This window comes from Crocuta crocuta, unplaced genomic scaffold (assembly GCF_008692635.1).
Source record: "Crocuta crocuta isolate KB4526 unplaced genomic scaffold, BGI_CrCroc_1.0 scaffold44, whole genome shotgun sequence".
Taxonomy (NCBI): Eukaryota; Metazoa; Chordata; class Mammalia; order Carnivora; family Hyaenidae; genus Crocuta; species Crocuta crocuta.
In genome coordinates, this window is record NW_027530179.1 from 7,279,372 (window position 1) to 7,289,021 (window position 9,650).

General features: G+C 46.5%; 1 protein-coding gene across 2 annotated transcripts in view; it reads left to right on the forward strand.

Annotated features, from left to right (window-relative positions):
- Window positions 1-9,430: 9,430 nt before the first annotated feature.
- TREM2 (triggering receptor expressed on myeloid cells 2) overlaps window positions 9,431-9,650 on the forward strand; it is a 4,832-nt gene continuing 4,612 nt past the window's right edge. For both annotated transcript variants that reach the window (XM_077764797.1, XM_077764798.1), the window contains exon 1: window positions 9,431-9,587. In XM_077764797.1, coding sequence (XP_077620923.1) covers window positions 9,548-9,587 — 40 coding nt within the window. In that variant the 5' untranslated portion in view covers window positions 9,431-9,547. The remainder of the gene's footprint in view (window positions 9,588-9,650) is intronic.

Here is a 9,650-nt window from a genome sequence, read left to right on the forward strand (position 1 = left end):
CCACAGTCAGACACTTAACAGACTGAGCCACTCAGGTGCCCCAGTCGTCTATAAAATTCTATCCAATGCCATGTAAGAGATAACATAAACTTTTCACTTCCTAGATCTGAGTCACTTTTCCCTCTTTTTTTTCTTCTTTTTTTTTTCATTTTCAAATACAGCAAAATATTAAGATTTAACAAAGTTGGTGATAAGGACCCGTGTTAGTTATATTAGTCTCTGTACCCCTCTTGATGCTTAAAATATTTCTTAATTTTAAAAAATAGCTTTTGCAACAGTCCAAGCAACAGGTGATGTAGACATAGCCTAGGGTGCTGGCCCTGAGAAGGGGGCTGGGGCTGACTCTGCCCAGTTTGAGGGGAGAGCTAAGGCCACTTGGGCAGCAGAATGCAGAGGGGGTGGCTGCCTCTGCCTTGTGTGGAAGGTAAGGGGGAGGAAGGAATCAACACACAGAGTGTAGAGCCTGTCTGATTAGGAGAAGCCTGCTGGCTGAGGAGATCAGGACTTAGGGTCACTTGCCGACTCAGAGAAAGGTAGCCACAAGAGCTCTGACTTTTGAGAGAGACTTTTGTTTAGGTGATAAGAGAAAGATGAGGATTCAAGGAAGAAGACACAGAAGAAGCCACCAGAAAGAAATACTAGCATTCCACAGGGGCAGCTAGCTGCTGTAACAAAAATCCCCAAGAAAAGGTTATTTCTCACTCCTGTCACAGCTCAATGCAGGTTGGTGAGGAAGCTGTGCTCCACACGGTCATTTGGGAACCCAGTGTCCTTCCAGCTAGTGGCTGTGTCATCCTCTAGCCCCTCACAGGCCCCCACTGGATCCTCTACATCTGGGTGGCAAATCAGAGGAAGGAGAGATCACTGATGATTGCATAAGATGTTTTAGGGACCAGGGCTTCCTGGGTGGCTCAGTCGGTTAAATGTCCAACTTTGGCTCAGGTCATGAGGTCATAGCTCGTGAGTTCAAGCCCCTCATTGGGCTCTGTGCTGACAGCTCAGAGCCTGGAGCCTGCTTCGGATTCTGTGACTCCCTCTCTCTCTGCCCCTGCCCCGCTCATGCTCTGTCTCTCTTTCTTCCTCAAGCATAAATAAACATTAAATTTTTTTTTCAAAAGAAGTTTTATGAGCCAGGCCTGGAAGGGGCAAACTATAACCTCCAGAGCCCAGGCCCTTGGCCACCTCGACTGCACGAGAGGCTGGACAGAAATCATCTAGCGCTCTTCTCCGGAGGAAATAATTTAGGGACCAACCACTTAACCTCTTCCAATAGTCAAGACATGGTAAAATAAAAGTTCTCTTATATATTTAAAATTTTGTTTTTCATGTTTATTTTTGAGAGAGAGAAAGAGCACAGGGGAAGAGGCAGAGAGAGAGGGAGACAGAATCTGAAGCAGGTTCCAGGCTCTGAGCTGTCAGCACAGAGCTCCATGTGGGGCTGAAACTCACAAACCATGAGATCATGACTTGAGCTGAATCAGGACACTTAACCAACTGAATCATCCAGGTGCCCAGTGAAATAAAAGTTCTTAATGTAAATTCTAAATCCCAGCATAGCTTCCTTAGGGTCAGAATCTTGGCCGGCCTTCTTTTTCTTTTTTCTTTTTCTTTTTTTTTTAATTGTATTTATTTTTTTTAATGCTTTATTTTTTTTAATTTCTAGGAGAGAGAGAGAGAGAGAGACAGCGTGAGCAGGGGAGGGTCAGAGAGAGGGAGTCACAGACTGAAACAGGCTCCAGGCTCTGAGCTGGCAGTCAGCACAGAGCCCGACGCGGGGCTCGAACCCACGAACCGCAAGATCATGACCTAAGCGAAAGTCGGATGCTTAACCGACTAAGCCACCCAGGCGCCCCAACCGGCCTTCTTTTTCTTAACTGCTACTATCTCTTCTCCTGCCTGAGCTTCTTTCTCTCTGGAATCCTTACAAGATTTCTCAAAACAAGCCCCTTCTCCCACCCACTGTCACGGTCATATATATAACAAATTCCTAAGCTAGACTTGATGAGGGTCCTTTCAAGGAGCTTCATTCAAGGAAACCCAAGCTAACACCAACAAAAAGTCATCAAAACAATCTGAAGCTTTACTCTGTCTTTCAAGGAAATGCACGAGTCCATATTTATCTGGCTGTCAATAGCGGGCAGCTCCTGGCTGGCTCAGCCCCAAACCCTCAGCCAATCTCTCCTTGACCCAGTTTTCCTGGCCCATGCTGGGAATATGTTTTCTTCAAACATTTTAATGTAAGGAAAAGTAAGTTTACTGCAAATTGCTTATCACAAGTTGCCAAAGTTGGCTCTTAGAAACTCTTTTAATATCCATTAATGGGACGCTGATTAAGAAGTTACACTACACTGACACCAAGAAATAGAGAGATGTTGAAATAGAGAGGTGTTCTGGAGCGATTAAGTGGAAAATGCCACAAAATAATACGTCTAGCATGAACTCGTTTGTGTTCGTGTCTCCGTGTGTGACCATAGCAAAAAGGCTAGATGAACAAATACTAAAATATCAGTTGAAATTACCTCCGGGGAATGCGATTAGAGTGGAGGAAAATTCCACTCAGTAAGATTAGGCAGACTGGCTCTGGAGCCAGACTGCTTGATCTAAACCTAATTTCTACCTGTATGAGCTGTGGGGCTTCAGGAAAGTTATTTAACTTCTCTGGATCTTGGTTACCTGGAACAAAAATATTACCTACCTCACAGGTAATGACAAAACACATGTGCGGTCCAGCACACAGTAAGCATTCAACAAATTCTTATCTTTTTTTTTCTTTTTTCTATTTTTTTTGTTTTTATTTTGTTTTGGTTTGTTTTGAGAGAGACAGACAGACAGACGGACAGAGACTGTGAGCAGGGGAGAGGAGCAGAGGGAGATGAAGAGAGAGAATCCTAAGCAGGCTCTGTGCTGTCAGTGGAGAGCCCCACGTGGGGCTTGAACTAAGAAAACTGTGAGATCATGACCTGAGCCGAAATCAAGAGTCAGACTCTTAACAGAAAGAGCCACCTAGGTGTCCCATCTTGTGTGTTTTAAGTGGTGGAATTATGGACAACTTTTACCTTTATAGAGTTAATTTTTATAATTTTCACATAACACTTAATTGAATCTAGTTTTTAAAAGATTTTTTAAATGCGAAGTACATTTTATGTTGCTATTATGATAGAAATAAACTCCGTCTGAATCTTTGCTCTACACGAGTGTGGCAGGTGACCTTGGGGGAAATTGCCTGTGGCTTGCAAGTGCGATGTTTCAACGGCACAGAAGTATTTACCAAGGAATTGTGGACATCACCGGTGTATTTAATAACACCATTTAATAAGCCTTTTATCTTCCTATAATTTCGATACTAGGTCTTGAAAAATTACCTGATTTGGGGCGCCTGGGTGGCTTAGTCGGTTAAGCGTCCGACTTTCGCTTAGGTCATGATCTCACAGTTGGTGGGTTCGAGCCCCGCGTCAGGCTCTGTGCTGGCTCCCACCTCAGAGTCTGGAGCCTGTTTCAGTCTGTGACTCCCTCTCTCTCTGACCCTCCCCTGCTCACGCTGTCTCTCTCTCTCCTAGAAATAAATAAAAAAACATTTTTAAAAAATTACCTGATTTAAAAATTTCTGCTTAAATTTTTTCTTTAATTATCAAATTTTGCAGCAACGCGTTTATCTTTAGGACCGTTTTTTGCTTTCTACTCTAATCCAGGCACAAATGATAACTCTGGAGCGCCTGCGGATTGCCTGAAAATGTAGAGTACTTGTAAGAGGGTTTCGTGGTCAGATAATGTTAGGAAGAGCTGATCCAGATGTACACTGGTCTCAGAATTTACTTGCTTGTTGATCCTTGACTGCCCAACGTGCTCTGGGAGTAGAGGGAGGGACTTGCGGGCTGGCCCAGGCTGGGGCATTACAGGGAAACAGCGCTGCCATGTGGGGTCCTCTCAGTGCTAGGGGTGGGAATCAGCCCTAATTGGGAGGAATTTTTCTTTAAGAAAGGCTGCAATTGTCTAATAATCCTCTTTTATTTTTAAGGCATTATGTTTCTAGCCATGGCAAGACTCATCTTCAATTAGCAGATCCCTGTGGTCCAAGCTACGTCCACCGTAACGGACATCCTCAACTCACACTCAGAACAGGGGCCCAAATGTGCCTTTCTGGCTGAGATGACCAGAAATGTCCCCAAACTCTCTCTGATGACTCACTTGGGGGGTCTCCCTTCACTCCCTGAATCCAGGGTATTGTCCTAAAATCCTGCCAATGCAGATTTGCAATATCAACATCACTTCAGCATCTGCAACAAAGGAGTAGTGACTCCTGAGCTCACCTAGCATGGAGCTGGCAGATGGTAGGAGCTTGGAAAATAGGTGGAATAAATGAATGTGCGCCTGGGAAGAGGGCTCCAGGCTCTCCCACTCCCTGGGTGAGAGGGAAAGGAATGCCCGGGAGGGGGTGGTTGTAGACCAAGTTCCTTTCCAGGAGCAGGCTCCACACACAAGAGGGTTCAATTGCCGATCATTTTATTTTATTATTTTTTTAAATATTTTTATTTATTTCTAGGAGAGAGAGAGAGAGTGCAAGTGGGGAGAGAGAGAGGGAGACGCAGAATCCGAGGCAGGCTCCAGGTTCCAAGCCATTAGCACAGAGCCCGAGGCGGGTCTCAAACCTATGAGCGGTAGGTTTTGACCTGAGCCAAAGTCGGACGCTTAACCGACTAAGCCACCCAGGCGCCCCACAATTGCCGATCATTTTAACAAGGTTCCTACAGAGGAGTGGACAAGGATGAGGGTACCACCAAGGGATGGCGATGCATCCAAAGACAGGGAGTGTTAACACCCCAACTTGAAGGAACAAGGAGAGAGAATTGTGATCCTGGAGCCAAGTGAGAGTGGCAGCCATGCAGGAGGGACCACCAGTTGGAAGGCAGTCACTGTGTGAGCCGTGACAGACACGGAGGGAGTAGGGGAAAGTAAGTACTCCAACTCATTTCTCCTCCTAACTGCCAACCCCCTGCCTGTAGCTCCCTTCCTCTAGACCCAGGAGTACTCAGCCAGGGGGCTAGGCGCCGGGGCAATGGAGTCCGGAGGGGCAGCCTCCCAGGGGCAGGGCAGGACAGAGCAGGGATAGCATGGGACAGGGGTGCGGATAGGAGTGGAGGGAGGTCAGTAGGGGAGGGGGGGTCAAAGGCAGCAGAAAAGTCAGGCCAGGAGGGCTGGGACGAGGCCATTTGTGTCTTCCAGTGATCGGACTCAAATGGGCAGCTGAAGAATGTGAATAACAAAGCTGTCACTAAAAAATAAAAAAAAGTATCTGCACAGTGAAGGAAACAATCAGCAAAACTAAAAGGCAAATGACAGAATGGAAGAAGATATTTGTAAACGACATATCAGGGAAAGTGTTAGTATCCAAAATCTATAAAGAACTTATCAAACTCAACACCCGAAAAACAAATAATCTAGTGAAGAAATGGGCAAAAGACATAAATAGACACTTCTCCAAGGAAGACATCCAAGATGGCCAACTGACACATGAAAAAATGTTCAACATGACTCATCATCAGGGAAATACAAATCAAAACCACAATGAGATACCACCTCACACCTGTCAGAATGTAACATTAACAACTCAGGCAATGGCAGATGTTGGCGAGGATGCGGAGAAAGAGGAACGCTTTTGCACTGTTGGTGGGAATGCAAACTGGTGCAGCCACTCTGGAAAACAGTGTGGAGCTTCCTCAAAAAATTAAAAATAGAACTACCCTACGACCCAGTAATTGCACTACTAGGTATTTATCTGAGGGATACAGGAGTGCTGTTTTGAAGAGGCACATGCACCCCAATGTTTATAGCAGCGTTATCAACAAGAGCCAAAGTATACAAAGAGCCCAAATGTCCATCGATGGATGAATGGATAAAGAAGATGTGGTATATATATATACAGTGGAGTATTACTTGGCTATCAAAAAGAATGAAATCTTGCCGTTTGCAACTACGTGGATGGAAGTGGAGGGTATTATGCTAAGTAAAATTAGTCAGTCGAGAAAGACAAATATATGACTTCACTCATATGAGGAATTTAAAATACAAGACAGATGAACATAAGGGAAGGGAGGCAGAAATAATATAAAAACTGGGAGGGGGACAAAACATAAGAGATTCTTAAATATGGAGAACAAACAGGAGGGGTTGTGGGAGGGGGGATGGGTTAAATGGATATGAGGCATTAAGGAATCTACTCCTGAAATCATTGTTGCACTACATGCTAACTAACTTGGATGTAAATTGAAAAAGAAGCAAATTTAAAAGAAGCTGAAAAAAATTAACAAATAAAAAAGTAAAAAAGAAAGCAAGTCCACAATAATGAAAGGGCCGTGANTGGGAAGAAAGGGGATGGGTGAGAAAGTAGCTCTTAGGGATCATCCAGGGAAGATAGACAGACAGCCAAGCAGCCAGATAGGATACAGGGGAAGCCGCCATCTTGAAAATGGAGGATGAAATTCTGGGCTGGAGAGTCAAGAAGAAGGAAGATTTGAGAGAGAAATTATGGGAGAGGAAGGAAAATAATACTAGCCTTTTTTGTTTGTTTGGTAGCACTTAACATCCCCGAGCTTTACATACCCAGATAGTGAAGCCAGCCCAGAGAGTTAAGAAACTTGTCCAAGGCCACACAGCTAGTAAATAACAGTGCTGGGATTAAGCATAGGTCTGTCAGAAGCCAAAACCTGTGTGCTTAACCTCTACTCTGCGGTTCCACTTTCTGTCCCATCCAGCCTTCCAATCCCCACATTTTGCCTCCAAAGGCAGGCTAAGTAGCCTCCTGAATCCTGGCGGGATCCGGACCAGTCCTGATGCAGCTACATGGTAGATGAGGTTCCCTGCACTTCTCTCTCAGTCCTGTGATGCCCTTGATGACCTGTGGCAGGTTCAGTGCCCGGGTCCCTGCCTCCCGGCTCCTGTGCTCTCATCCAGATCTTCCCTTTGGGCCTGCCATCCTGTAGCCCACCAGCTGCTGCCTGTCTGTGACCTATAACAATCCTGGCACTTGCATGAGTGAGTACACACACCCATACTCCCTGGGAGGTGTCTGCCCCGAAGAGAGGAGGCACCGGCTCTGGACAGGGGCTGAGCTCCCCATCTGAGAAAATGTGAGATGTTAAGGATGGGAGAACTGCCTCCGCTAGAAGTGTCAGAGAACGATGGTCCAAATACAAAGAAAGAAGGAGAAAGAAGGTCAAGTCTGAGAAGAGTCGGAGGTGAGACAGAGGTGGGGGCTTGAGAACAAGGGTTTGAATCCCAGAAGGCTCAGTCAGTTGAGTGTCTGATTCTTGATTTCACCTCAGGTCATGATCTCACAACTGTGACACTGAACCCTGCATTGGGCACTGGGCTGAGCATAGAGCCTGCTTAAGATTCTCTCTTTCCTCTCCCTCTGCACGTCTCCCCACGCATGCACACTGACTCTCCCTCCTTCTCTCTCTCTCAAAAAAAAAAAAGTATACAGATGGCAAGCACACAATGATAAGATGTCCAGCATCGTTAGCTATTACAAAAATGGAATTAAAACCATAATGAGATATCGCTGCAAAATTATTAGGACAGCTTTCCCAAACCCTGACAACATCAAGTCTTGACCAGGATGCAAAAATAGTACAGCCATTTTGCAACACAGTGAGACAGCGTTTATAAAGCTAGGCACATGCTTACCACATGACCTGGCTCTACCACTCCTAGGATTTTAGCCAAGGAAAATGACACATGTGACTGCACAACATATAGGTACACGAATGTCTACGGTGGCTTTTTTTCATAATTGCCCCCAACTTGAACCACTGGTTCATCAGCTGGTGAACGGATAAACGATGTGTGCATTAGCCATACAATGAAATACAGTTCTGCAGTAAAAAGTAAATGAATTACTGAGAAGCACGACTTCATGTGTGTTGCATACATTATCATAAGTGAAAAATGCCAAACTCAGAGCTACACACCATATGATTCTAGGTATAGGACATTCTAGAAAGGGCAGGAAGCCATAGGAACAGAAAAGTCAGATCAGTGGATGCCAGGGCCTGAGCTGGAGAGGAAGAGATTGGTAAGCAGGGGCACAAGGGAGCTTTTGGGGGGGCTGACAGAGGTGTTCTATATTTGATTGATACATAGATGTATGAATTTGTCAAAGTCATAGAGGTAGACACCTAATGGGGTGAATTTTTGTGTATGTAAAGGATATGCCAATAATCCTGACTTTATAAAGAGACCACAGAAGGGTACCTATCCAGTGATTTTCAGGTGGCCTCAGACTCTTCATTCCTCACGCCCTTAGGTCAAGACTGGGTAGCTGGTTTGACTAGTTAATATAATATAAGCTATATTCATCATTAAGCCCCATCTCTAAGCACATTCCCTGTGCATACCGTAGATGCATAGTAATGAAATAAATAAAAACAAATCAGCGAGTGCTTGCAGGAAACCAAAGTAGACTCTGATGATCTGTGGATGCCTGTGGACCCTTCCGGCCCCTCCGGCTACTTCCCCCTGCACGACTGACCTTCCTGCTCCTGGGAATTACCAAATCTCCCTCACCCCATCCCTGGACTCAGCACCGAGAGCCATTTCACACCCTGATGCCTTTATACATGCAAGTCCCTGTGCCCGGATCACCATTCAAGGGCCCAGTGCCTGCGGGAAAGCACGCCCCCAGCCCTGGAAACTCCAGCAAATGTCACAGCCTGTGTTGTCCCAAAGGTGTGTGCGGGCACAAAATAATGCCCTCGTGCACTGGTGCACGAAGGAGGCTCCCAACTGTGCAGAGGAGGATACTCTTGGGCAGGAGACTGCAGGTGGAAGAGAAAATTCTCCCCCTCATGCAAAGCCCAGCCCCCCAAACCCCTCCCGCCCCACAACTAGGATCATAGTACTAATTAGTATTTGTTGAGGGCTTATTGTGTGTCAAGCCCTATTCTAAAACACTTTGCCTGTAGAGATCCATGTTATCCTCTCAATAAGCCTACACGCTATTCTTATTCCCACTTTGCAGATGTAAGGACTGAGACACAGAGAGGTTGTGAGGGCGGTGGTTGCACACACAGACTTGAAGTCTGCTGCCGCCACACTACAGGGATGCTGGCTAGGGGAGGGGAGGACTAGGAAGCTCTGGATGAGGATCCAGCTGGTCCCTGTCCCTTGCAAAGCTGCAACCAGAGTGTGGCAGGCGCTGCAGCTGGAGGAGGGTCTGAACACAGCAGTGAGGACTGTGATCCCTGGGCTGGGCTCCGCAGTCTTGGACACCGTCCAGCCCCTGTCATGTGGGGTCCCCCTGGCTAGGACGGGCAGGATGGCAGGCTGGCCTCTCAGAGGCTCTTCCTCTCCCTTCCCCCCGCCCCTGACCCTGCAGCCCCTCCCTGAATCATAAAGCCAGACCCCAGTCCCGACTATTTCTCAATCCCTAAGAGCCCAGTTCCTGTGGGCAGCACTTGATGCGCCTGACCCTCTCCTTTCCGCAATTCGGGGGAAAAACGAGATCTTACACAAGGTACCCGGTGTCCGCCTTCCGCAAGGGAAGCCTGACATGGAGCCTCTCTGGCTGCTTATCCTTTCGGCCGTCACAGGTAGGATCCCGTCTTGCTGCTGCCCAGACTTCTCTCCTTCCCCTTCTTAAAAATATGGTTGGT